Here is a 27,171-nt window from a genome sequence, read left to right on the forward strand (position 1 = left end):
TCCATGACCCTCAAGGTATAAGATACATTTTTTTTTTTTTTTTGAGACAGGGTCTCACTCTGTCACCCAGACTGGATGCAGTGGTGCACTATCCCAGCTCAGCTCTACCCTCCATCCCCCCAACCTCCCCCAACCACCCTGAGCTCAAGCAATTCTCATGCCTCAACCCTCAGCCTCATGAGTAACTGGGACTACAGGCGTGCACCACCATGCCCAGCTAATTTTTGTATTTTTAGTAGAGATTTGGCGGGGTGGGGGGTGGGGTGCGGGTTTCACTGTGTGGCCCAAGCTGGTCTCAAACTCCCGACCTCAAGTGATCCTCCCGCTTCAGCCTCCCCAGGTGCTGGGATTACAGGCATGAGCCACCGCACCCAGCTGGGACAGGACAATTTTGCCAGCTGGAGAAGGGGTGGCCCCCAAATGTCCCCTTCACCACCCTCCTGCCTCTTCCTTCAGAACACTTTTTCCCTGAAGCCCTCCTGGGTAGCCCCCTACCCACACGCCTCAGCATTGGGAGGTGGGGAGTGTGGGGGTCCCCCTTGCTCCTCAGCCCCATTTGGAGTAATGTCCTGTGCAGCTGAGCTCACAACTCCTCCTCCACGTGTCCCTCCACCCGGTGTCACTGGCAATTGCTCACTTCCTGGGCCTGCACCCACTCAGCTCCCCTATCCCTGGGCACCAGCCTCAGCCAGCTCCCATGTGGACTAATGACCCTTGTCCCTCCCCTCAGCTGCCTCTCTTTTTTGTTTTTTTTTTTGTTTTTGAGACAGAGTCTGGCTCTGTCACCCAGGCTGGAGTGCAGTGGCGCGATCTTGACTCATTGCAACCTCCACCTCCTGGGTTCAAGTGATTCTCGTGCCTCACCCTCCTGAATAGCTGGGATTACAGGCACCCGCCACCATGCCTGGCTGATTTTTGTATTTTGGTAGAGACGGGGTTTCACCATGTTGGCCAGGCTGGTCTCGAACTCCCGACCTCAGGTGATCCGCCCGCCTCAGCCTCCCAAAGTGCTGGGATTACAGGCATGAGTCACCGCACCCAGCCCATCTTAAGCTTTTTTTTTTTTTGACGAGGTCTCTCTCTGTTGCTCAGGCTGGAGTACAGTGGTGCCATCTCAGCTCACCGCAACCTCCACCTCCCAGGTTCAAGTGATTCTCCCCGCCTCAGCCTCCTGAATAGCTAGGACTACAGGCGTGCACCACCACACCCAGCTAATTTTTATATTTTTAGTAGAGACAGAGTTTTACCATGTTGGCCAGGCTGGTCTCAAACTCCTGACCTCAGGTGATCCATGCACCTCGGCCTCCCAAAGTGCTGGGATTCCAGGCATGAGCCACCGCCCCTGGCCCATCTTCACTATTTTTAAGTGGACAGCACAGTAGTATTAACTATATGCACATCGTTGTGCAATAGATCTCTGGAACTTTTTCATCTTGCAATACTGAAACCCTACACTCAACAAACAACTTGCTTTCCCTGCCCCGCTCCAGCCCCTGAAAACTTCTACTCTCCTTTCTGCTTCTGTGAATTGTACTATTCCAGATACCTCCCATAGGTGGAAGCAACCACTATTTGTCTTTCTTTGTAACTGGCTCATTTCACTTAGCATTATGTCTTCAAGTTTCATCCATGTTTTAGCATGTGTAAGAATTTCCTTCCTTGCTTTTTTTGTTTGTTTGCTTGTTTGTCGAGACTGAGTTTTACTCTTGTCACCCAGGCTAGAGTGCAATGGTGCGAACTTGGCTCACTGCAACCTCTGCCTCCCGGGTTCTCTTGCCTCCCGGGTTCTCAAGCAATTCTCTTGCCTCAGCCTCCAGAGTAGCTGGGATTACAGGCGCCTGCCACCACGCCCGGCTAATTTTTGTATTTTTAGTAGATATGGGGTTTCGCCATGTTGGCCAGGCTGGTCTCGAACTCCTGACTGCAGGTGATCCACCCACCTCGGCCTCCCAAAGTGCTGGGATTACAGGTCTGAGCCACCACGCCTGGCCTTGTTTTTGTTTTTGGAGACAGAGTTTGGCTCTGTCGCCCACGCTGGAGTGCAGTGGTGCGATCATACCTCACTGCAGCCTCCCCTCCTAGGCTCAAGCAATCTTCCTGCCTCGGCTTTCTGAGTAGCTCGAACTACTGACACACACTACCATGCCTGGCTAATATTTTTATTTTTTGTAGCAAAGGGGGGGTCTCATTATGTTGCCCTGGCTGGGCTTGAACTCCTGGCCTCAAGTGATCCTCCCATCTCAAGCCTCCCAAAGTGCTGGGATTATAGGCATGAGCCGCTGTGCCCAGCCTCAAACACTTTCTCTTTCAACGACATTGACCTATAGTGAATATCAAAAGCATGCACTGAAACTCAAGAGCTGCCTCCTCTCCTGTGCCAGGATGCACTGTAACTTTTGTGAGCCCTAGGCATGTTTGACTTATATGGGTTAAGATATTCAAATACGGCTAGGCACGGTGGCTCACGCCCGTAATCCTAACACTCTGGGAGACTGAAGTGGGCAGCTCACCTGAGGTCAGGAGTTTGAGGCCAGCCTGGCCAACCTGGTGAAACTCCATCTCTACTAAAAATATAGAAATTACCCAGGCGTGGTGGCAGGTCCCTGAAGCTCTGGCTACTCAGGAGGCTGAGGCAGGAGAATGCCTTGAGTCAGGGAGGCAGAGGTTGCAGTGAGCTGAGATTGTGCTACTGCACTCCAGCGTGGGTGATAGAGCGAGACTCCACCTCAAAAAAAAAAAAAAAAAAAAAGATATTCAAATGTGTATTTTACAACTGCTTTGGCATAAAGACTGACTGATACCAGTCAGGCCAGATTCATTATTACATATTCATTACTATTATACTCCTGTTTGACTAGGCATGGTGGCTCACATCTGTGGTCCCAGCCCTTTGGGAGGCCAAGGCAGGAGGATAACTTGAGGCCAGGAGTTCTAGACCAGCCTGGGCAACATAATGAGACCCCCCCCCCATTTCCACTAAAAATAAAAAAAAATTAGCCAGTCGTGGTGGTATGCATCTGTAGTCCCAGCTACATGGGAGGCTGAGGTGGTAGGATTGCTTGAACCCAGGAGATTGAGGCTGCAGTGAGCTATGATTGCACCACCACACTTCAGCCAACAGAGCAAGACCCTGTTTCAAATGCATACATACATACATACATACATACATACATACATACATACATACACACACAAACTAACCAATCAACCCCACTTGGGGTGCACAGTCATGAATTTGAAATTAGACTGGCCTGGGCAACAGAGTAAGACCCTGTTTCGAAAAAAAAAATACATATATGTATATATATATGTATTTTTTTTCTTCTCATTCTAAAAAACATAAAAACACCCAGGCACGATGGCTCATGCCTGTATTCCCAGCACTTTGGGAGGCCAAGGTGGGCAGATTACCTGAGGTCAGGAGTTCAAGACCAGCCTGGCCAACATGGTGAAACCCTATATCTACCGAAAATACAAAAATTAGCTGGGCGTGGTGGCGCGTGTCTGCAATCCCAGCTACTTGGGAGGCTGAGACAGAAGAATTGCTTGAAACCGGGAGGTGGAGGTTGCAGTGAGCCGAGATCGGGCCACCACACTCCAGCCTGGCAACAGAGCGAGACTCCATCTCAAAAAAATAAATAAACAATAAAATAAATAAAAACATTTTTGTGGGTCTGTAAAAATACATAGCCAGAGGCTAGGGTATGGTGACTGTAATCCCAGTGCTTTGGGAGGCTGAGGCAGGAGGATTGCCTGATCCCATGAGTTCGAGACCATCCTAGGCAACATGGCAAGAACCCAGCTCTACTTAAAAAAAATATTAATTTTTTTTTTTTTTGGACATTGCCCAGGCTGGAGTGCAGTGGCACAATCTTGGCTCACCACTACCTTTGCCTCCCAGGTTCAAGCAATTCTCCTGCCTCAGCCTCCCAAGTAGCTGGGACTACAGGCATGCACCACCACACCTGGGTAATTTCTGTATTTTTAGTAGAGACAGGGTTTCACCATGTTGTCCAGGCTGGTCTTGAATTCCTGACCTCAGGTGATCTGCCCGCCTTGGCCTCCCAAAGTGCTGGGAATACAGGTGTGAGCCACCGTGCCTGGCTGTTTTTATGCCCGCCAGAGATTGGTGTGTCTGGACTAAATGGTGGAGCCAGGACTAGGCTCCCCTCCCGGCCCCACCCTCTGACTCACCCCCTCCCCAGAGAGCAGTTTCTGGGAATGTGCTAAAAACTTGGCTGGCTTCCCTAGCTGAATCCTGTGTTAAGGATGTTCTGCCCTAGGAGTCCCCGAGCTCACAGGCTGTGCTCCCATGAGGAGGGATGATGGGGATGAGAAGGGGAGGGTTTCATGTGCCCTTAGGGGCTGGAGCTACAGCAGAAAGGTAGGTGTTGAGAACAGTCCAGTGACCCCCAGGCAGGGAGCCTTCTTTTTTTTTTTTTTTTTTTTTTTTGACTTTTAAGACAGAGTTTCACTCTGTCGCCCAGGCTGGAGTGCAGTGGCCCAATCTCAGCTCACGGCAACCTCCACCTCCTGTGTTCAAGCGATTCTCCTGCCTCAGCCTCCTGAGTAGCTGGGGTTACAGGCATGTGCCACCACCTCACCCAACTAATTTTTGTATTTTTTTTTAGTAGAGATGGGGATTTCACCATGTTGGCTAGGCTGGTCTCGATCTCCTGACCACCACTAAGCGATCCACCTGCCTCGGCCTCCCAAAGTGCTGGGATTACAGGAGTGAGCCACTGTGCCCGGGCCCCAGTTTCCTTCTGAAATGGAGTGTGCTGTAGCATTCTTGGCATGTCACGGGAATCTCAGGCAAATAGAGGTGATTATCTACCCAACAGGGTGTCATGAGAATCAAATGAGAAAACTGTGGGTGCCAGGAGTCCAGGAGACATCTAGTGGGTGCTAAAGGCTGTCATCTGGGGTGTGACACGGAGAAATTCCATTTTTGAATTAATTTATTTTTAAATTTTTATTTATTTATTTTTGAGACAGGGTCTCCCTCTATCACCCAGGCTGGAGCACAGTAGCGCAATCTCAACTTACTGCAACCTCTGTGTCCTGGGTTCAAGCAATTCTCATGCCTCAGCCTCCTGAGTAGTTAATCACGCCCAGTTAATTTTTTTGTATTTTTGGTAGAGACAGGGTTTCACCATGTTGGCCAGGCTGGTCTTGAACTCCTGACCTCAAGTGATCCAGCCGCCTCGGCCTCCCAAAGTTCTGGGATTATAGGCGTGAGCTGCTGTGCCTGGCATTGTTTATTTTTGTTTGTTCTTTCTTTTTTTTGAGACAGGATCTCGCTCTATCACCCAGGCTGGAGTGCAGTGGTGCAATCACAGCTCCCCGCAACCTCCATCTGCTGGGCTCAGGTGATCCTCCGAACTAGCTGGGACTACAGGCTCATGTCACCACTCATGGCTCTCTTTTTTTTTTTTTTTTTTTTTTGTAATTTTTTGTGGAGATGGGGTTTCACAGTGCTTCCCAGGCTAGTCTCGAACTCCCGGGCTCAGGTGATCTGCCCACCTCAGCTTCCCAAAGTGCTGGGATTACAGGCATGAGCCACCAAGCTGGGCCTATGTATTTATGTTTTTTAAGAGACAAGGTCTCACTTTGTCGCTGAGGCTGGAGTGGAGTGGCATGATCATAGCTCCCTGCAGCCTCAACCTCCTGGGCTCAAGCCATCCTCCTGCCTCAGCCTCCCAAGTAGCTGGGACTGCAGGTGAGCACCACGATGCCCGGCTAATTTTTTAATTTTTTTGTAGAGACGGGTTCTTGCTGTGATGCCCCGGCTGGTCTCAAACTGACATGGAGAAATTTAAGATACTGCGGTGAATCTAGCCACTGTTTGGGCTCCCAAACACAAGAACCCCCTTTGTCTCTGTCCAGGGGCCTCCTTCTCCCGGCTCCCAGCAGAGATGCCAACAATCTGTCGCTGGCTCTCCCAGCCTTGTCTTGAAGAGGGATTCAGAGTGTAACAGTTGCAGCGGCAGCACAGGGCGTCCCATGTTGGTGTGAGATGAGGGGTCTGGGGCCAGGGCCAGTGATGAGGGTGTCTGCACCAAGCCACTTGTACAACGTGATGTGGGGCCTTCATGCCTGATTCTCGGGAGAGTCTGTGACATACTAGATATCCATCTAATGAACGCTTTTTTGTTTAGTTGGAGCTGGTTCTTGCTGCTTTGAACCAGAAACCGGGAAAGCATGGCACAACAAAGCTAAGGGGCTTGTGGGTGGCATTATTGAGGGTCTACTGCTCTGGAGAAGGGAGGATTTCATTTGTTTACATCTGTTTTGTGCAACTATACTCTAGAAGGGCTGGTGACCAGGTCACTGTGGGATCTAGAACTCTTGGCGGAGGTGGTTGAAGGCTCTGGGGGAGGGAGGGATGTGCTGGCTGGACTGTTCTAGGGAAACCAGCCATGGTTTAGGCCCCAAGGGCCTCTCTTGGAAGGCTGAGGTGGGAGGATCTCTTGAGGCCAGGAGTTCGAGACCAGCCTGGGCAACAACATAGCAAGACCTCATCTCTACAAAAAAAATTTGAAAAGTAGCCGTACATGTTGGCTTGTGCCTATAGTCAAAGCTACTTGAGAGGCTGAGGCAGGAGGATTGCCTGAGGCCAGGAGGTCGAGACCAGCCTGGGCAACATAGTAAGACCTCATCTCTATAAAAAAAATTTTACATTAGCTGTACGTGTTGGCTTGTGCCTACAGTCAGAGGTATTTGAGAGGTTGAGGCAGGAGGATTGCTTGAGGCCAGGAGTTCAAGACTAGCCTAGGCAACATAGTGAGACACCATCTGTACAAAAAAATACAAAGTTAGTGGGGTGCATGGTGGTGTATGCCATGGTCCCAGCTACTCCAGAAGCTGAGGTGGAAGGATCACTTGCACCCAGAAGGTCAAGGCTACAGTTAGCCATGATCCTACCACTGCACTCCAGCAGGGTCCACAGAGCAAGACCATGTCTCTCTCTAAAAAAAAAAAAGAGAGAAAAAGAAAAAAAAGAGGCCGGGCGTGGTGACTCAAGCCTGTAATCCCAGCACTTTGGGAGGCCGAGGCAGGTGGATCACCTGAAGTCAGGAGTTCAAGACTAGCCTGACCAACATGGTGAAATCCCATCTCTAAAAAAATACAAAAATTGCTTTTACGACGCGCCGGAAAGCAACGGCAACGGCCGCAGCCAGCACCGGGCGGAGAGGGCTACCATGGGGAAAATCGCGCTGCAACTCAAAGCCACGCTGGAGAACATCACCAACCTCCGGCCCGTGGGCGAGGACTTCCGGTGGTACCTGAAGATGAAATGTGGCAACTGTGGTGAGATTTCGGACAAGTGGCAGTACATCCGGCTGATGGACAGTGTGGCACTGAAGGGGGGCCGTGGCAGTGCTTCCATGGTCCAGAAGTGCAAGCTGTGTGCAAGAGAAAATTCCATCGAGATTTTAAGCAGCACCATCAAGGCTTACAATGCTGAAGACAATGAGAACTTCAAGACAATAGTGGAGTTTGAGTGCCGGGGCCTTGAACCAGTTGATTTCCAGCCGCAGGCTGGGTTTGCTGCTGAAGGTGTGGAGTCAGGGACAGCCTTCAGTGACATTAATCTGCAGGAGAAGGACTGGACTGACTATGATGAAAAGGCCCAGGAGTCTGTGGGAATCTATGAGGTCACCCACCAGTTTGTGAAGTGCTGATCCCTCTTCCTTCCCAGTTGCCCTTAAGAACTGAGAAAGGACAAAGTACTCTAAGCAGCAGAGCCCACAGAGGCTGGTTCCTTTGACCCTTGTCTCCTGGTGGCTATACGAAACCTTCCCAATCTGCATGCTGGACTTTATTACAGCTTCCCAAGCCCCATCAATAAAGCCCCTGTTCATGCTGCACTGGTGCATGAAGGTGAAGTAAGGAGGCAGCTACTCCCTCCACAAATAAGAATTCGTGCAGCAGCAGTTCACTCCTTAGGAAAATGAAGAGTATTTTTAAGGAGATGGTATCTCCCCAGTCAAGGGCAAGTTTACAGAGATGAAACCGCGATCCCACCATCACTCAGTGAGCCAGAAGCCAATGGTGACGTACTGTTACCTGAACTTACTGAACTTGCTGTTGGAAAGATCTTTGTGAGGATTAGGAATTAGATTAAAAGAAATTAAGAACCATCTTCAAGCAAAAATTAAACTTTATTTCTGCTTAAACAATAAATACACCTGAGTTCGTTTTCCAAACCTTTCCTCCTGATTAAATGCCCTTAAAACTGAAAAAAAAAAAAAAAAAATACAAAAATTTGCTGAGCATGATGGCAGGTGCCTGTAATCCCAGCTACTTGGGAGGCTGAGATGGGAGAATTGGTTGAACCTGGGAGGCAGAGGTTGCAGTGAGTCGAGATGGCACCATTGTACTCCAGCCTGGGTAACAAGAGCAAGACTCCATCTCAAAAAAAGAAAAAGGATTACAAAACTGATAACGAGTAGGCTACTAGGACCGGGGGAGCTGACATTCTCCTGAATGTTGGTGGCCCTGTACTCGGAAACAGCCACCACCTCGGGAAACGTGGCAAATCCAATGGACTTTCTGCATGCCCCTGTCTTCTGGCCTGGAGATTCCTTTTCTAGGAATTTATTCTCAGCTGCATTTGCTCCCATGCAAAATGTGTGAGCCGTGCAGTTGTCAGGTAAAAGCAAATGTTGGCAACAATTGGCCTGTCCACTAACAGGGAACCCAGACCTGTTGAAGAGAGATGGTATGTCTGCCCAGTGACAGAGAGAATAGGCATGCTTGCTTGCTTGCTCTTTTTTTTTTTTTTTTTGAGACAGGGTCTTGCTCTGTTGCCCAGGCTGGACTGCAGTGGCGTGATCTTGGCTCACTGCAACCTCTGCCGCCCCCCAGATTCAAGCAATTCTCCTGCCTCAGCCTCCTGAGTAGCTGGGACTACAGGCGTGTGCCACCACGGCCAGCTAATTTTTGTATTTTTAGTAGAGATGGGGCTTCAGCATGTTGACCAGTTTGCTCTCAAACTCCTGACCTCAGGTGATCTGCCCGCCTCAAGTCTCTCAAAATTCTTTTTCTTTCTTTTAAAAGACACATTTTCAGCCAGGCACAGTGGCTCACACCTGTAATCCCAGCATTTTAGGAGGCTGAGGTGGGTGGATTATGTGAGGTCAGGAGTTTGAGACCAGCCTGGCTGATATGTGAAACCCTGTCTCTACCAAAAATACAAAAACTAGCCGGGTGTGGTGGTGGGTGCCTCTAATCCCAGCTACTCAGGAGGCTGAGGCAGGAGAATCACTTGAACCGGGGAGGCAGAGGTTGCAGTGAGCTAAGATCGCACCACTGCACTCCAGCCTGGATGACAGAGTGAGACTCCATCTCAAACAATATATAAATAAATAAATATAAAAATAGAAGACACATTCTCCCTCAGTTGCCCAGGCTGGAGTGCAATGGTGCAATCATAGCCCACTGCAGCCCCAAACTCCTGGGCTCAAGCAATCCTCTTGCCTTGGCCTTCCCAAATGTTGGGATTACAGGCCTGAGCACCTGGCCAGATGTTTTCCTATGTATAAATATGTATGACTCTCCAAGTTAAAATAAATGAAACTGTAAGTGTAAACTGTAAGCTACTATTTGTGTATAAAAGAAAATATATATATATATATATATATATGCTGATGCATTATAAGCAGAGACTGCTGCCAGAACAACTCACAAGGAACTAAGAACACTAGATGCCTGTGGGAGGGAATCTGTGTGGCTGGGTGAGACTTGTAAGACTTACTTTTCTTTTTTTTTTTGAGACAGAGTTTCACTCTTGTCGCCCAGGCTGGAGTACAATGGCGCAATCTCGGCTCGCTACAACCTCCACCTCCCAGGTTCAAGCGATTCTCCTGCCTCAGCCTCCCTAGTAGCTGGGATCACAGGTGCCCACTACCACGTCCAGCTAATTTTTTGTATTTTTAGTAGAGACAGGGTTTCACTATGTTGGCCAGGCTGGTCTCGAACTCCTGACCTCAGGTGATCCACCCGCCTCAGCTTCCCAAAGTGCTGGGATTATGGGCATGAGCTACCACACCCGGCTAGAGACTTACTTTTCATTGTAATAATTGCAAACTCTCAGTATCTTTTGAATTTGATCAAATGTGCATGTACCATACAAATAACAAAATAGGAAAACAATATAACAGAAACTAGAATCTGTGCTAGACAGCCCCCCACACACAATATCTCCTGTGTACTTTGTTTTTTGAGACAGAGTCTCAATCCTTTACCCAGGCTGGAGTACAGTGGCTGGATCTCAGCTCACTGCAACCTCCCACTCCCAGGTTCAAGCGATTATCCTGCCTCAGCCTCCCGAGTAGCTGGGATTACAAGCACCCACCACCATGCCCGGCTAATTTTTGTATTTTTAGTTGAGATGGGGTTTCGCCGTGTTGGCCAGGTGACCTCAGGTGATCCGCCCACCTCGGCCTCCCAAAGTGCTGGGATTATAAGCGTGAGCCAGCACATCACAATATCTCCTGTGTACTTTGGGCAGGTGTTTCTGCTCTCATGACCTCTTTGCAGTCGATGAAACTGAACCAGCTCACAAGCTCAGGAAGCTGCCCAGGGTCACCCAGCAAGGGAGTGAGTGGTGAAGCTGGGTCCCGACCCAGCTCTGCAGCCATGCTTGCGACAATGCCCTCAGGGGAGCCAGCTCCCCAGGGCCAGTCACTGCTGTGCAGGGCCCCAAGACTGAGCCATGAAGATGGATAATTCTAGAAACTCCGCTCTGGACAGAATCTGTGAGAAGGTTCTCGCCCCAGTGGAAAGACCTGCCATCAGGGAGTACTTGGGAGGCCAACCCTGGCAAACCTGGCCCCGCCCCGGTGCTACCTGTGTGACCTCCTGACCCTCCAACAGGAAATCTTCCCACTGTGAACCTCATCGAGGTCCACTGTGGAGGGACGCAGGAGGAGTAAATGAGGTGACAATTGAGAAAGCCGCTCCTCCCAAGCAGGTGCACAAAAAATCAAAACAAAAACAGGTCTCTCAGACCCAAAACCTCCGAGCTTTGAATTAAAATAAAACACATTTACTCCACATATTTTTTAACAAAAAGAAAACGTCACATCAGGAAACTCTGATTTTGTGGTAGCTGACATAGTGTTTTCTTGTACGTGAATAGAATCCTGACATGTAGTGCACATTGATGTATAGCTTTAACTGACCCTGGGTTTTGCAGACCAGGGTTTGTTTGATACACTCCATTCTAGGCCAAATCAGGACAAAAAAAAAAAAAGAAAAGAAAAAAAAAAGAAAAGATCCGAATCTAGGTACTTTATAATCTGCTTTTTAACCTCTAACTGCAGAGCACGCTGATCAGACCTCATATCTTGGAGGTTTAGGAGACAAGTTAGAACTGTAGCATGTACCTGTTAATTTTGTTTAATTTATGGTGTCTCAATCTGTCTGTGCGTCTGCACGTGTGCAGGCATTGAAAGAAAGGAGAGAGTAGTCCAGGCGAGCACAGCAGGCAGTTCCAGGGCCAGACGGGCCCATCCCCAAGTAGATAGCAGTCTACGGATCTCTCTCTGGCACAGAAGGCACCTCACCTCATACCACTCTCCTGGACACCTGATGAACTGAGCCCTCCCAGGGGAAGACACTCCCCAGGCCTGGGCAGGGCTTACATGCGCACTCTCTCTCTTCTTTCCCTTTTTCTTCCCACCGCAAGCACTGATGACCCTGTTGAACTCATGGGAAACTTCCTTTCTCTGCAGGAGAGAGAACGTGGCATTCTAGGCTCCCCACTCCCATCCCTGTAGAAATGGCCCAAACTCACACCAAAACGTGGATGCTCTTCAACTTCCAAACCTACCATTTGCCCTTCTTTCATTTCGCCTCTTAGTTCTTTTTATGCACAGTTTTAGGGCAGTCTAAGTACAAACTGAAAGTCTAACTTGTCTCTGATTCCTCCCTTGTCTATGTGTATATGCGTGAGAATAGAGGCGGGTGAGAGTGTGCGTGTGTGCAATTTTATACGTCTGTGTATTTTCTTAAGTACCTGTGCACACGTAGAGTGCATTACTGCCACCTTTTTCAATAAGCTGTTTTATCAGTTACGGCTTCTACAAGTTTGCTAATTTAGACTTCTTTATTGCCATATCTTTAACAATAGATGATTTCGGCATATATATATATATATATATATATATTTTTTTTTTTTGCTTATTTATAGGTGCTGTATTTTATTATCTGATTGTTAGGAAGGGATGAAAGGGGCAAATATTCTTTAGAGGGATAGACTGCCAGCAGTATTGGGTATAATTTACAAGATGTAGTTGTCATACTGTATATTACTGATTGAAAACTTTTTGACCGTATTGTGTATCATTGAAACCTTTGTCTTAGGTCAGCGTCTTTGGATGACATTTTAATGGTGCATTCATTATTTCTTAAGTTTAATTAATATTACTTTTTTTTTATTTGGGGGGTGGGAGGGAGTTATAATTTTAAAGGTATGCTCTGGCTGTTCCACCTCCATGTGCTTGTTAATTAACTTGTAGGACTTTGACTGTAAGATGTGAAACCACGTTTCTTGCATGATGTTTTAGAGATTATTTCATTTACAGTCTTTTAACCTGCAGCTGCAGCACTTAGTTCACGTTTTCACAAATTTTGAGAGTCACTACACTAAAGACAATGCCTTTTCATGAATAAGAAGTTTTCAGAAGGCTCTAGGGGGCTGGGAGGCAGGCTGTTCGTTTGTCTTTTGTTGGGGGTATCATTTCTGAACTTGAAATCCAGTTCAGGGAGAAGAGAATTCAAAATTAGAGGAGCTTAAGGGGACACGGGTCAACATCTAGCTCGATTCAGGTGCATTGAGAAGAGTGAATTCCCATCGGTGACCCTTAGGACAGTGAGTGGCAGAGCCCTGACGACTGTGGTGTCCTCTCCACAAAACCCTCAAGGGACTTTTGTCATCATGTGTGATGAATCTTTAAATATCGTCTAATTTTCATAAGAATGAAAAGAAGTTAACAGGAAATAGTAGGCTAGGGTTTAGTTTTAAAGGCATGACTGTTATTTACAAAGGTGTTAAATCTGAGGAAATTGACAAATACAGATTTGTCCATTCTAGTGGCCAAACAGTAACAGTCTAAAATGCAGTCATTTTGACCCTCCCAAGCAATTTAGTCATATGTGTTGTTTTCTCTTTTCTGTTTTTACTTCTTAGATTTTTAACTAGGTTACTGTTGGTTCCCATTCTGTCTTTTTTGCCAGACTTACATCTGGTGCCAGATACAATCAGTTGGTTAAATTTTGCTTGCAGTTCTGTGTATTTTTTTCCTCTATTATTTATTTTTTTAAAAAAAATAGAGATCCTAACCTTAGATCTTTGATGTGAAGCTAGCACTGTCTGTAATACTTCTAAGAGCTGCCACTAAAATAATACAGTAATCCGTGGCCAGGGGAGCACCCCCTCCTGGTTGGGCCCCTCAGTTGGAGTCTAAGGGTTAATCTCTCATCTTGCTAAGCAGTATTCAAGTGCCTTGAACAGTGTCCCCTCGGCATGGCTCCCCTTCAGCAGGCTGGCATTCCAAGCAGTGGCCCCCGCAGGCAGTCGACCCCCTTCCTCTTCACGCTCTATGAGTTTAAAAAGCTGATTTGTACCTCTCCCCTGGGGGAAACGGTTCCATATAAAACACTAACACTTAATTACAAGCTCCATTATGCCATTTTAAATGGCTTCTTTTTGTTAATTGGAGGCATTGTTCATAACTTAAGGCTTTTGCCATTAACTTAGCTGGCTAAGCAGAGGCTCGGCGTAAAATCAGTGTTTGCATTTAGCCTCTTGACCCGGAGTTCCGGCCCAAGCTCCCTTGTGATAGCCGAGATGGCAGGTGTGTGAGTTCTGTCCTAGACCTGTGCCCAACTCACTTCCACCCCAGAGGCGTCTTCTGTCCTCCTCCCCAACCCCCGAGCTCCCTGGTAACCTCCTCTTGAACTTCGGTATCAGTGAAGACATCTGTGGTTTCCACTCACCAGATCTCTCTTTAGAAAGGGTTATCAGAGCCATGGAGCTTAGCTCAACTGGATTCTTCTAGATGATCTTAGGAGGCATCTTGGCATGAGGCAGCTTCTAAGCATCTCCTGGGACAGGATCGGGGTGACAGCCCAGGGATGCATGCGTGGGAGAACTCTCTGAGAAATGCCAGGATCGTGGCTCACAGGGGCCCACCATCAAAACCTGCTACTTTGTGCAAGTAATTGAGGCAAAAGATACCAGTCGACAGCCTCCCTGGGGTAGATCCCTTGTACCTCCAAAGTACAAATACCTCCCTGCTCAGTTTCCTTCCTGTCGCCATCTTTGTTTTCTTCCCATTGAAAAACCATCCTGTCTGATGTGGATGTTCAGGTCTGCTGGTTGGCGGTCCGGGCCCAGAGTGCAGCAGAGCTCTGGGTTAAATATTCCTTTCTGGCCACCGCCCAAGCCCAGGTGGCCAGCTCTCATACCCCATCTCCCTCCTTGGCCAGGGCCAGCATCAGGCGTGCAGCTCATGACCAGTTTACACAGGCTGCAAAGAGATCGCTGTGGGCCTCGGCTGACTACTTTAAGATTATGCCACAGCCAGGCCCTAAAAAGAGAGGGGAACAGGAGTCCCCAGGTGAGCTCTCTCATGGGCAGGTGCCTCCCCGACCAAGGTTGGACTGGATGACTTTGTTTCTCCTGCATGCATGTCCTTTGATGCAAGGGTGATCAATGAACTCTGTTGACATTCTATGCAATGTTTTTCATTCCTCTGATTTTAGCAAAGCAAATCTTACTGAAAAATAACAGAGCCAGGGGAACAGACGCATGTCCTTCTGGGAGTCACACAAAAGCAGAGAGATTTTGAACTGAGGGGTGAGAGCCTTTGCCTTAAATGCAGTATGACAGGCGCTTCTTGGCAGACCAGTAAAAACAAAAGCCCGTAGACCTTACTCATCCCAAGGCCGACAAGCCAGCTGTACAGGGCGAGATGTAGCAACACGGGGCATGAGCGGTGGGTGTGCTGGGCTATTTGCTGTGGTACTTTAGGCCGGAGGTTTGGCTCCTGTGCTGCCAGTGGGGGGCCCTGTCCCTCCCCAGATGTCCTCCCTCTTCTTCACACTCCTCATTGTCCCTTCTACCTCACTAACCTGTGTTCTCCATCTGATGTCACCCAGAACCACACCCCACAGAACTGTGAGGCACGTGGGCTGGAGAGAGCAGAAAAGCTGCCAGCGCAGCAGACACGAACATCCCTCTGCCTGGTGGGCCAGCTTTGTGTGTCTCTCCTTTTGTGAGTGCAACACGGACAAACAGCTGTGCTCTGCAAGGCACACGGATGTTTCCCTTCCACCTGTTCCCAAAGCTCCAGCAGCTGTTTGTTTTGCAGGCAGGGCATGGTCTCGGGCCTCTGAGGGTCTTGTCTTTGGTCTGCCTTCCTTTCTGTCCAGTCCTGCTCAGCTGTTAAGATCCATCATGGCCATTATCCTTGTCCCGGACTGCCCCAAAATGGCCACATGAGGACACTTCCTAAGATTCCCAGCTGGCTTTGGGGAACGCTGTAGCTCTTGGGTGTCTCTTGTCTCTGGCATGGTTTTAGCATCACTGCGAACACTCCTTTGCAAATATCAAACATCTCAAAGACAGAAAAGGATAGATGGCTTCCTCCAGCCTACACGCCCCATCCACAGTTGCATCACCCTCTTATCCCAAAAGAATATGCCAGTTCCCATCCACACTGAAGAAAATCAGCTCCTGGGGCTGCTGGTTGGAGGTGGGTCTGTCCACTGTGGGGGCCAAAGTGTTCCCCTGCTGGAGACAGTTTGCAAGTAAGAACCTAAGGATGGGGACAGCATCCTGTGCTTGGGCATTGACCAGCCAAAGCTCACATTTAGAAATCCCTCAGTGCTTCTGTGGTTTCACCTGGGCATCGATGACATTAGGGAAGCCTTTGTGACCACAAGGGCAGGGCTTGTGCCCTGAGTGGCAAGGTGGTGACCTGAGGCCAGTGTGATGTGGTTGGATCTCAGCGTGTACTGAATGCCAGTCTGGCCGGCACACTCGAACGCTAAGAGAATGGTCCAATTTGATGATCTTATTTCTATTTCGATCAGGTTTTGACTTTTTGTAGATGAAAACTACCAGGGAAAAGGGGAAGCAGGTACCCAATAAAGTTTAGAAAGATCCAGTCTGTGAAACCCTTAGAGATGGGCTGAAAGTTAAGTCCACAACCTTTGGGCTTAATCAGGATGGAAGAGGAGGGGGTGTGGGGGGCAGAGCGTAAAACAAGCCCCAGCCCTACTCCCGGCCCCCCAGCCCAGTCTTCCCAATCCCAGAGGCCCCAGCGGCCTGTGCTTCTCACCACCCTGGTCGGGGAATGGAAGGAAATGCAATTTCTGCCTGTCTGCCTGACTTCCAAAAACTGCCTCCTCCTGCCCAGGCCTCTCCCACCACCACCTTCCCTCCAAAGATAACCGTGTCCATGCCATCCGTGGCAACATCTCGAGTTTTCATTTTTGGATGAAGTGACATTTAGCTTTAACAAGACATTTCCAAAGCGCCTAGTCTCCTCCAAAATGCTAACTTTAAAAGTTGGGCATTGTAGGCGAAAAATCCCGAAAAAAAAAAAAAGACAAAAAAAAAAAAAAGGCCGGCGAGAGAAAGACATTTGGCTATGCATAAATGTGCACTTCCCCCATGCCCCCGTTCTTAAACTCTTAAGATGCCTTTGAGTTGCTTTTCATGAATCCTTTTAGTTTACCCAATAATGTTAAGAAAGCATTAGTCTGCATTACTGTAATTTCTGTAGTGTTTACGCTTTAATTTCTACCACAAAATATGCTATATGCTATGTATCAAGCTTTCTGTAATCAGAAAGAAAAGGTGCCTTATATCCCAATGTCACGGCTACATCCCTATGGAAATTAATCAGAAGCACAGTGTGTACGGAAGCATTGGGACTTCTGCTGGTGAAACAAGAGACCATTCAGCAAGACACATCGAAGTGGCACGGAGCTGCTTTTGTTTTATAATTCTTTTTTCCCCCCTTTTCCTTCTTCTTTTTTATTATTATTATTTTTTTTTGTAGTTTGCTTTAAACAGAAAGCACTTAAATAGATGACTATGTGTAAAAGCTCTGTGCAATTGAAATCATTTTTCTTCATTTTAAAAAAATAACATATTGCACACCAAATGAACTCAAAGTAAGCTTTAGGCCAGGACGATTCAGGTTATGAATGAGTTTGTTCACTGTAGTTCCATTTGTTCATGAACCAAAGGGAAAACAGGCCTCCCCAACTCCCTCCAGTCTCCCAGCCTGCCTCTTGGTGACCACTGTGCTGGGCATGCAGGGCCCGCGGGCTCTGGCTGGAGCCGCTGGCCTGACGAGGCAGGATAGGGAGTGTCCGTGATTCAGAAGCTGAGACCCTTCCCCAGTGTCTGACGCCACAGCCATCCCTTCCAGCACTTAATCTTGTCTTGTTGAAATGGACTGACTGCTACTGACCTGCTGGCGTGCGTGAGGGTGATTATAAAAGGATGTTTCCTTGAGAAAAAAAATATATATTTCAATCCTCTTCTATTTATTATTAGGTTAATCATTTAAGTACTTATCAGGAGTGTATTGTTATTTTGTGTTTTGTTTTCATAAATGCTTTTTGCTGTCACTCTAGTGGTTACTATCCTCTGCCTTCCTCTCCTCCCCTACTCCCCCAGAGAACCAAGGCATCTGGGGGATTGACTGGGGGGCAGAGAGGGTTTCCCCAGCAAAATCAAACACCTGTCTCCAGAGTAGCCACTCAAAAACTGGTGGTCTCTATGTGTCTAACTTTTTAAATGAGAGTGTTTATGAACAAAAAAATTTACCAACGTGTGAGGGAGTTGCTGAGTTGAAGAATGCTCACTTGAGGAGCTTCAGAGGAATCTTAGCAAAGCCAAGTTCAGTTCCCCAAAGCCTCCTAGAGCCTCTGGTAAGACTTCTGGGTTCATGAAGTTTCGGCGAGCCGTGGTCAGAGAGGGCGCGTTGGCCTGGCCAAGACTTTACCTCCAAGCGAGAGAGTGATTTCTTGCAAGGCCCGCACGGGTTGATATGTTTTGGTTGGTTTTTTGTTGTTGTTGTTTTTCTTGCATACAAAGTTGTTCAAAACCATCTTTCAAAGCAACAGTGTTTTGTAGTACCAGGCTGTGGCTTGAGGGCTCACCTAGGAGATCATAGGCAGAGGGCCCCTTTCCCCTATAGGTGGTTCAATGTGGAGGAAGGTTGGGTGTGGAGATTGCTTGCTGTGGCCCCAAGCTCAGCCAGCAAGACACCCAGTTGTTGCCAATCGGGTGTGAAGGTGAGGTGACCTGCCTCAATCCCATGGGCCCAGCAGAAGGAAACTTACCCCAGGCCAAGGCAAGGGCCCTGCTTACCCCAAGGTAGGCTTGGAAGAGCATCTCTTTCCATATCATCACCTCCCCTTCTCCAAGATTGCCGGGGGCCCTGATTTTGTTCTCTCTTTGAAAGAAACCCTCCACCAAAACAATGGTCCCCATCTCCCCAGAAGCCTTTTTTTTTTCATTTTTCTCTAATTAGTCTATGCATTTCTCTCTCTCAAACCATCTTCTGCCTCTTCCCTTGAGAAAACGGGCATCTCACGTACCCCCATCTGAGACCTCTTGGAAAAAAAAAATCCTGTGTATTCTGGAGATGTGAGAATTCACCCAAAATTCTTAAAACATTGGAGAATAGCTTGTTATAAAATAAAAGTGGGGGTAAAAAGAAGGTGGTTTTCCCCACATCCCTTTGCATTGAATAAGAGACCTAGTTCTTTGCATTTGTGCAATAACTCTTTGCTGCTTGCCTTGAGAGCGGGTAGCACCACGCTCCTGTCCAGACTACTAACAGCACAAGACGCACTCACAGGGTGGCGGAATCTTCCGGAAAACTCTTTATAAGCTCAGCTCCCCCCACCCCACCCCCACTCCAGCGTTTTGTCACGTCTTACATTTTAGCAGTATTTTATATTTTCTGTAATGCACCAAGTCTTAGATCTTTCTAGAGCTTGTTTGTTCATCCTCACAATCACAGATTTTTTTCTCCAATCCTCACAGAGACCCAATTGACCAAAAAAGAAAAAAGGAAAAAAAAAAAAGCGTCTTTTTTTTTTTTTTTTGTACAAATCGCTTTGAGATGCCTCTGGTGTGTTGCTGTGTGACATCTCTCTGGTAACATTTTCTTGCTATTTGTTTTTCTACATTAAGAGTCAAAGTTGACCTAAATGGCATGGGGGTGGGGGAGGCACCCGTCGGCCCCTTGGTGTTGTCCCTCTGTCTTTGGTTAGCCATACGATGTTTGTTCTCAGCACTGTACAACGGTCCCTATATAATACGGAGAAGCAATATCACTGTATGAGACTCACACCATGTATTATTATTCACTAGCACCCTAGGTGTGATAATTGAAGTAAATATCTTTTATACAAACACAAGAATGTGAGGGTTGTTTTTATTTAAAGTGCTCTGGCCTGAGGACGAGCAGCAAACACTGTCATTCGGGGTCCAAAGGGCACCTCAAGAATTGCCATTCCTGAGGTCGTCCTCTTTGCACCTGTCCGCAGGTCCTCGGGCGTGTGGCTTCCGGGCACACAGAAAACCATGTGGTTCTAGGATACATGGGGATCTCGGGCACTGCTCTGTCAATCTGCATCTGGTTCACAGGAAGGGCTTCACCAGGGCCTGCGTTCCTACTTGCTGTTGTCACCAGCACTGTTTGCCTACCCTTGAACCAAGCCCTTGCCCTCCCTGGCGTCCGCTTCCTTGTCTGTAAAATGGAGACACCATCGCCTGTCATATAGGCTTGCTGTGGGGAACCAGGAATGGTGGCCAGTGCTGGTGCGGCACTGGGCTGGTGGTGGCAGCCCCAATCGATGGCACTCGGGCGACCAGGACTACGGCCAGTCTCCTCTGCCGTGTGGCCTGCAGCTGGTCAGTGGCGTGGCCTCAACCTTCTGTGGGGGGTCTCACTGTGCCCCTGACTCCTGATGTAACAGAAAGACAAGTGAAAGGCACCAGTTAATGCTTGCGAGTGGGACAGTGGCTTGCGGGTCTCTGGAATGACGGGTTACTGAGAAGAGTCTCTTTCCAGATGGCGCTCGGGCTGGATGTGGGGGGAGAGCTCTGCAGAGGTGGCTGTTAGGCTTCTCCGCGCTGTTGTGACTCAGAGGCTGTTGCTCATCTTGGGTTGGAAAAGAGCTGTCTGCCAGGCCGACGTGTGTCTGGTGGAAGTGGGGGATGACTTGGTCGCGTATTAATTTGGAGATTTCAGATTGTGAAATGTCCACATGTGATACAGAATCGTAAGCCCCTCTCCCAATTCAACTGGATTCAATCCTCCCTCCAGTGGGAGAACCCAGAGTATGGGATGGAGACACCCCCCCAGTGCCAGGTGCCCTCGGCAGCCCCGTGTCTGATGCAGTCACTTAGGGCTGGGGGTGTCTCTAGAGTTGCCCAAAATGCTGGTCCCCTCAGATAGGAGAGGCCTGCATAAAACCCTAAGAGCTGGCCCGGCGCAGTGGCTCACGCCTGTAATCCCAGCACTTTGGGAGGCTGAGGCGGGTGGATCACTTGAGGTCAGGAGTTCAAGACCAGCCTGGCCAACATGGTGAAACCCCATCTCTACTGAAAATACAAAAATTAACCAGGCATGGTGGCGGGTGCCTGTAATCCCAGCTACTTGGGAGGCTGAGGCAGGAGAATTGCTTGAACCTGGGAGGCGGAGGTTACGGTGAGCCGAGATTGCGCCACTGCACTCCGGCCTGGGCGATAGAGCGAAACTCAGTCTCAATAAAACAAACAAACAAACAAAAAAATAACCCTAAGAACTCTGCCAGTTTGGTATTTGACAGACTGAAGTCTAACGTGGTTAATTTTTCTGTTTGCTAGTTTAGGTATGCCCCTATGTATTTCATGATCTGCTAACTAAATTAAAATAAGAAATGTTAAAAAAAAAAAAAAAAGAGAAAGGAAGGAAGGAAAGGAAGGAAGAAAGAACAGTTGGGCACAGTGGCTCATTCCTGTAACTCCTATAGGCCCAGCACTTTGGAAGGAGGTCAAGGCAGGAGGATTGCTTGAGCACAGGAGTTTGAGACCAGCCTGGGCAACATAGTGAGACCCCATCTATACAAAAAATAAAAAATTAGTTGGGCATGGTGGCATGTGCCTGTAGTCCTAGCTACTCTGGAGGCTGAGGTGGGAGGATCACTTCTGCCCAGGAGTTCAATGCTGCAGTGAGCTATGATGGCACCACTGCACTCCAGCCTGGGCAACACAGCAAGACCCTAAATCTTGAAAAAAAAAAAAAAAAAGGAACACTTAGCTCAAAGTCTTTTTCCTCAGAAAGTTGAGACAGGCTCTCAGTCTGTCGCCACCTCTTCCTCCCAGGCTTAAGCAACCCTCCCATCTCAGCCTCCCAAGTAGCTGGGACCACAGGTGTGCACCACCACGCCTGGCTAATTTTTTGTAGAGAAGGGGCTTCACCATGTTGCCCAGGCTGGTCTTGAACTCCTGAGCTCAGAAGATCAACCCACCTGGTTCTCCCAAAGTACTCGGATTATAGGAGTGAGCCACTGTGCCCGGCCTCCCCATGTGCTTCTAAAGTGAGATTTAATTAAGCAAAACTGCAGTTGCACCTGGTTTTGCAGGGCCAGCTTCAGAGGCAGAAAAAGAGTGAGATTTCATGTTCTGACTGCAACTGGGCGATGCCTCCATTCCAGGCAAATGGTTCAGCCTTGACCTTTCTCCTGTCCCTGCAGTTAAGTGGGTCTGAACAGAACCTTGTTCCTTGCTTTTGTTTTTGTTTGAGACAGAGTCTGTCTCTCTTGCCTAGACTGGAGTTTAGTGGCGCGATCTCGGCTCACTGCAACCTCTGTCTCCTGAGTTCAAGCAATTCTCCTGCCTCAGCCTCCCGAGTAACTGGGCTTAGAGGTGTGTGCCACAACGCCCAGCTTATTTTTAGTATTTTCAGTAGAGACGGGGTTTTACCATGTTGGCCAGGCTGGTCTCAAACTCCTGACCTCAAGTGATCTGCCCACCTTGGCCTCCCAAAGTGCTGGGATTACAGGCGTGAGCCACCACGCCCGGCCCCTTATTTGTTATTTGTTTGGTTTCGTTTTGTTTTTAAGATGGAGTCTGGCTCTGTCACCCAGGCTGGAGTGCAATGGTATAATCTTGGCTCGCTGCAACCTCCACCGCCTGGGTTCAGGCGATTCTCCTGCCTCAGCCTCCCAAGTAGCTGGGATTATAGGTGCCCGCCACCACACCTGGCTTTTTTTTTTTTTTTTTTTTTGTATTTTTAGTAGAGATGGGGTTTCACCATGTTGGCCAGGCTGATCTCGAACTCCTGACTTCAAGTGATCTGCCTGCCTCAGCCTCCCAAAGTGCTGGGATTACAGGCGTGAGCCACCATACACAGCCGCATTCCTTATTTGATGCTCTGAAGAAACACAATTGCAGGTAGACAGGGTGGTGCGACGTGATGATGAGATATATTAGAGCACTTGAATTGTCTGCAATGGTCCTGTGTGCTTCTGTTACAAAGCCCCTCTGAGTGGCTGCCTGGGGGCATGCTGCTCCTCTCCACGGTCCTAACATGCCAGCTTTGGGGGCACACAGCTTGCTGGTGTCTACTTCAGCTCATCACTGATTCCTGTGAGGTGGCAGAGGCCTGGGCCTGCATGTACGGACCCAACCAGGGAACTGGGAGGGCTCCACAGAGCTACCGTGATGTTGCCCGGGCTCCCGGCCAGTGGGCCGTTGCTTAGCAACCGACTCATACAGTGTGGAGTGACCGGCCTCCACAGACAGGGGAGACACAGCCTGGGCCCAGCCTTAGGCAGGCATTGCTGAAGTTCCTGTCTTTTCCAAGAAATTCAGACTCTTAGAATACCAACAGGAAGGGCCCTGGTCGAGCATGGTGGGTCACGCCTGTAATCCCAGCACTTTGGGAGGCTGAGGTGGACAGATCACCTGAGGTCAGGAGTTTGAGACCAGCCTGGCCAACATGATGAAACCCCATCTCTACTAAAAATACAAAAATTAGCCAGGCATGATGGTGCATGTCTGTAATCCCAGCTACTCAGGAGGCTGAGGCAGGAGAATCACTTGAACCCAGGAGGCGGAGGTTGCAGCGAGCCAAGATTGCGCCACTGCACTCCAGCCTGGGCAACAGAGTGAGACTCTGGCTCAAAAAAATAAAAAATAAATAATACCAATACGAAGAGCCCTTTTTTTTTTTTCAAGCAGAATCAAGTATGGATAAGTAATAGCAGAGCTTCCCATTTGAGGCAGTGGTGTGGCCTCCAGGGAGCGGGATTTGAGGACAACCCTCCCATTGTTCAGGGAGGCGTCAGTGTCTCTGTGGTCAGGAGACACTGGCTGTATCAGGATCCCAGCAGCGTCTCTTAGTGGCTGATGACCGTGAGCAAGTCTTAAGTCGATGCTCAGGAAATCTTTGAAAGAATAAATGAGTTTAACTTCCTAGTGCTTCTGTTTCTGTCTCTGTAAAGGGGATATAAAAAGCCAAACTCAGTCGGGCACGATGGCTCACACCTGTAATCCCAAGGCTTTGGGAAGCCAAGGCAGGAGGATCACTTGAGGCCGGGAGTTCAAGACCCACCCTGGGACACATAGCAAGACCCCATCTCTACGAAAATGTTTAAAATTCGCCGGATGTGCTGGCACATGCCTGTAGTCCCAGCTACTTGGGAGGCTGAAGGATCGCTTGAGCCCAGGAGCTCAAGGCTGCAGTGAGCTATAATTGCACCACTGCACTCCGGCCTGGGTGACAGAGTGAGACCCTGTCTCCAATTGAAAAAATAAGAGGTAGGTGGCTCATGCCTGTAATCCCAGCACTTTGGGAGCCGAGGCGGGTGGATCACGAGTTCAAGAGATTGAGACCATCCTGGCTAACATGGTGAAACCCTGTCTCTACTAAAAAGACAAAAAAATTAGCCAGGCGTGGTGGCAGGCACCTGTAGCCACTCAGGAGGCTGAGGCAGGAGAATCGCTTGAACCCAGGAGGCAGAGGTTGTAGTGAGCCATGATACCTCCACTGCACTCCAGCCTGGGTGACAAAGCAAGACTCCATCATGGATGGATGGATGGATAACTCACAGGGTTACTGAGAGGACCCAGTGAGAAGACCTGGAAACCACTCACCCAGCACCCAGTGGCAGGGCAGAGCCTGGAAGGATCCAAGTGAGGCCTATGCAGTTACTGGCAGTGGAAGCAGCAGAGGACTGGCTGGCCCTGCCAGGGTCTTGCTGCCCATGGCCAGGCCCCATCTCCTGGGGTCTTTAGTCTCCTCTAACACACATGGCCTCTGGGTTTGGCTGTGATGGGGTGGGACTGAGCTGTGGTAGATGCTTACATCAGACGGATTGCAAAGAGGGCCAGCTGTGCCCCAGCCTGGGAGACCCTGCAGCTGTGGGAATCCTGGTGCAACTTTCCAACTGAGGAAACAGATGCTTGCTGTGGGGTAGTATCCACTCGCCTGTGAGCTAATACATACCAAAGGCTGACCGTGGGCTGCTGCCTTACACGCTGGGGTTATTACAGGGCAAACCAGGAGCTCACCTTCTTGTGGGAGGGACAGACAGTAGACGTAATAAATAAGTGAATGAGATAGTTGCTTTGAAGGTGATCAATGTTATAAGGAGGATGGGAAGAGCAAGTGAAAAGGGTTAAACTTTTTTTTTTTTTTTTTTTTTGGAGATGAAGTCTTACTCTGTTGCTCAGGCTGGAGTGCAGTGGCGTGATCTCGGCTCACTGCAACCTCCACTTCCCAGGTTCAGGCGATTCTCCTGCCTCAGCCTCCCAAGTAGCTGGGATTACAGGTGCATGCCACCATGTCCAGCTAATTTTTGTATTTTTAGTAGAGACAGGGGTTTCACCACATTGGCCAGGCTGGTCTCAAACTCCTGATCTCAAGTGATCCACCCGCCTTGGCATCCCAAAGTACTGGGATTACAGGTACGAGCCACCACACCTAGCCTTGTTTTTTTTTTTTTTTTTTGAGATGGAGTCTCACTGTTGCCCAGGCTAGAGTGCAGTGACACAATTTCAGCTCACTGCAACCTCCTCCTCCCAGGTTCAAGCAATTCTCCTGCCTCAGCCTCCCAAGTAGCTGGGACTACAGGTGCACACTGCCATGCCCAGCTAATTTTTGTTATTTTTAGTAGAGACAGGAGTTTCATCATGTTGTCCATTCTGGTCTCAAACTCCTGACCTCAGGTGATCTGCCCGCTTCAGCCTCCCATAGTGCTGGGATTACAGATGTGAGCCACTGCGCCCAGCCGAAAGGGGTTAAAGTTGTAAATCGGGTGGTCAGGGTAGGCCTCCCTAAGAAGTTCACTTCTCTGTTTAATTTATTATCTTTTTCTCTTTTTTTTTTGAGACAGGGTCTCACTCTGTCACCCAGGCTGGAGTGCAGTCGTGCGATCTCAGCTCACTGCAACCTCCACCTCCGGGGTTCAAGCGATTCTCCTGCCTCAGCCTTCCGAGTAGCTGGAATTACAGGTGTGCATCACCATGCCTGGCTAATTTTTGTATTTTTAGTAGAGACGGGGTTCACCATATTGGCCGGGCTGGTCTCGAACTCCTGGCTTCCAGCGATCTGCCTGCCTCGGCCTCCCAAAGTGCTGGGATTACAGGCATGAGCCACCATTCCCAGACAGAAGTTAACTTCTTTTTTTTTTTTTTTTTTTTTTTTGAGACAGAGTCTTGCTCTGTCACCCAGGCTAGAGTGCAGTGGCGTGATGTCAGCTCACTGCAACCTCCACCTCCCAGGTTCAAGTGATTCTCCTGCCTCAGCCTCCCAAGTAGCTGGGATTACAGGCGCCCACCACCGCGCCCGGCTAATTTTTGTATTTTTAGTAGAGACGGGGTTTCACCGTCTTGGCCAGGCTGGTCTCGAACTCCTGACCTCAGGTGATCCACCCGCCTCGGCCTCCCAAAGTGCTGGGATTACAGGCGTGAGCCATCGCGCCCAGCCCAGAAGTTAACTTCTAAACAGTACTGGCAGAGCTGAGGGAACGAGCCCTGCAGATGTGAGAAGGAAGGACGTTCTAGGCAGTGGGAACTGCCAGTTCAAAGGTCTCGTGGTGCAAATGTCTCTGGAAACCAGCATGGCCGCAGCACCGTGACCAGGAGGAAGAGTGGGAGGCGATGAGGTCAGAGAGACCAAGGAGAGGCGGAGCATGGGGGCCTTGTCGGCCATTGCTGAGGCTTTGGTTTTTACTCTGAGTCAACTGGGAGGCATTGGAGGGTTTGAACAGAGGGTCCTGGCTCTGGTGGGGAAACAGGAAGTAGGATTTATTGGTAGGAGTGAGTAAGGAGGGGTCAGCACAGGGGAAGCCCTCAGAAGCTCACCCAGGAGGCCACAACTGGGGCTGCGTTTAACCCCCCAGCCATGCCAGATGAGCTGCTTCTCAGCCACCATGTGGGATTAATTTCTTCCACACTGAACTTGGTCAAGGCCCGCTGCTTTGTGCTGTGGATCTTCTGGCAGCCAGGGAACTTAGACTTGGCCCTGCATATGGCCTCAATCACACGCTCATGGTTCTGCTCTTAGTACGGATAGACACAATGACCTGGCCAACATAAACCCTGGCTGTCACACCCTTGGGCTTTCCAAGGGCACCCCGAATACTTGCCTGGTGCCTAGACCACAGACAGCACGAGGTCAGAGACACAAATGTCCAGTGGAAAGAATTGTCTCCAACGTTCCTTAGGGCAACCCATGTAAGAAACAGACTGTGTGGCCGGGCGTGGTGGCTCACGCCTATAATCCCAGCACTTTGGGAGGCCAAGGTGGGTGGATCACCTGAGGTCAGGAGTTCAAGACCAGCCTGGCCAACATGAAGAAACCCTGTCTCTACTAAAAATACAAAAATTAGCCGGGCATGGTAGCGGGCGCCTGTAATCCCAGCTACTTGGGAGGCTGAGGCAGGAGAATTGCTTGAACCCTGGAGGCAGAGGTTGCAGTGAGCCGAGATTACACCACTATACTCCAGCCTGGGCAACAAGAGCAAAAATCTGTCTCAAAAGAGAAAAAAAGAGAAAGAAAGAAACAGACTGTGTACTTTACTGAGGAGGCTGCTGTTTGCAACCACTGCACCCTACAAGGTCACTATTTTTTT

General features: G+C 49.0%; 2 protein-coding genes across 7 annotated transcripts in view; both read left to right on the top strand.

The window, feature by feature from the left end:
• Positions 1 to 27,171, top strand: part of LOC107973094 (protein CASP) — a 70,226-nt gene that overhangs the window by 27,608 nt on the left and 15,447 nt on the right. Inside the window, exon 5 of one of the 6 annotated variants that reach the window (XM_063814467.1) lies at positions 9,787 to 9,857. The exons of the other annotated variants lie outside the window; for them this stretch is intronic. Within the exon in view, the coding sequence (XP_063670537.1) occupies positions 9,787 to 9,857 (71 nt within the window). The remainder of the gene's footprint in view (positions 1 to 9,786; positions 9,858 to 27,171) is intronic. 6 annotated transcript variants of the gene reach the window in all.
• On the top strand, positions 6,357 to 8,190 carry LOC129135495 (CXXC motif containing zinc binding protein). Its single transcript, XM_054655706.2, has one exon. The coding sequence runs from the start codon at positions 7,206 to 7,208 to the stop codon at positions 7,686 to 7,688; it is 483 nt and encodes a 160-aa protein (XP_054511681.2). The 5' UTR covers positions 6,357 to 7,205; the 3' UTR covers positions 7,689 to 8,190.

The sequence above is a fragment of the Pan troglodytes genome, chromosome 6, assembly GCF_028858775.2.
Source record: "Pan troglodytes isolate AG18354 chromosome 6, NHGRI_mPanTro3-v2.0_pri, whole genome shotgun sequence".
Classification (NCBI taxonomy): Eukaryota; Metazoa; Chordata; class Mammalia; order Primates; family Hominidae; genus Pan; species Pan troglodytes.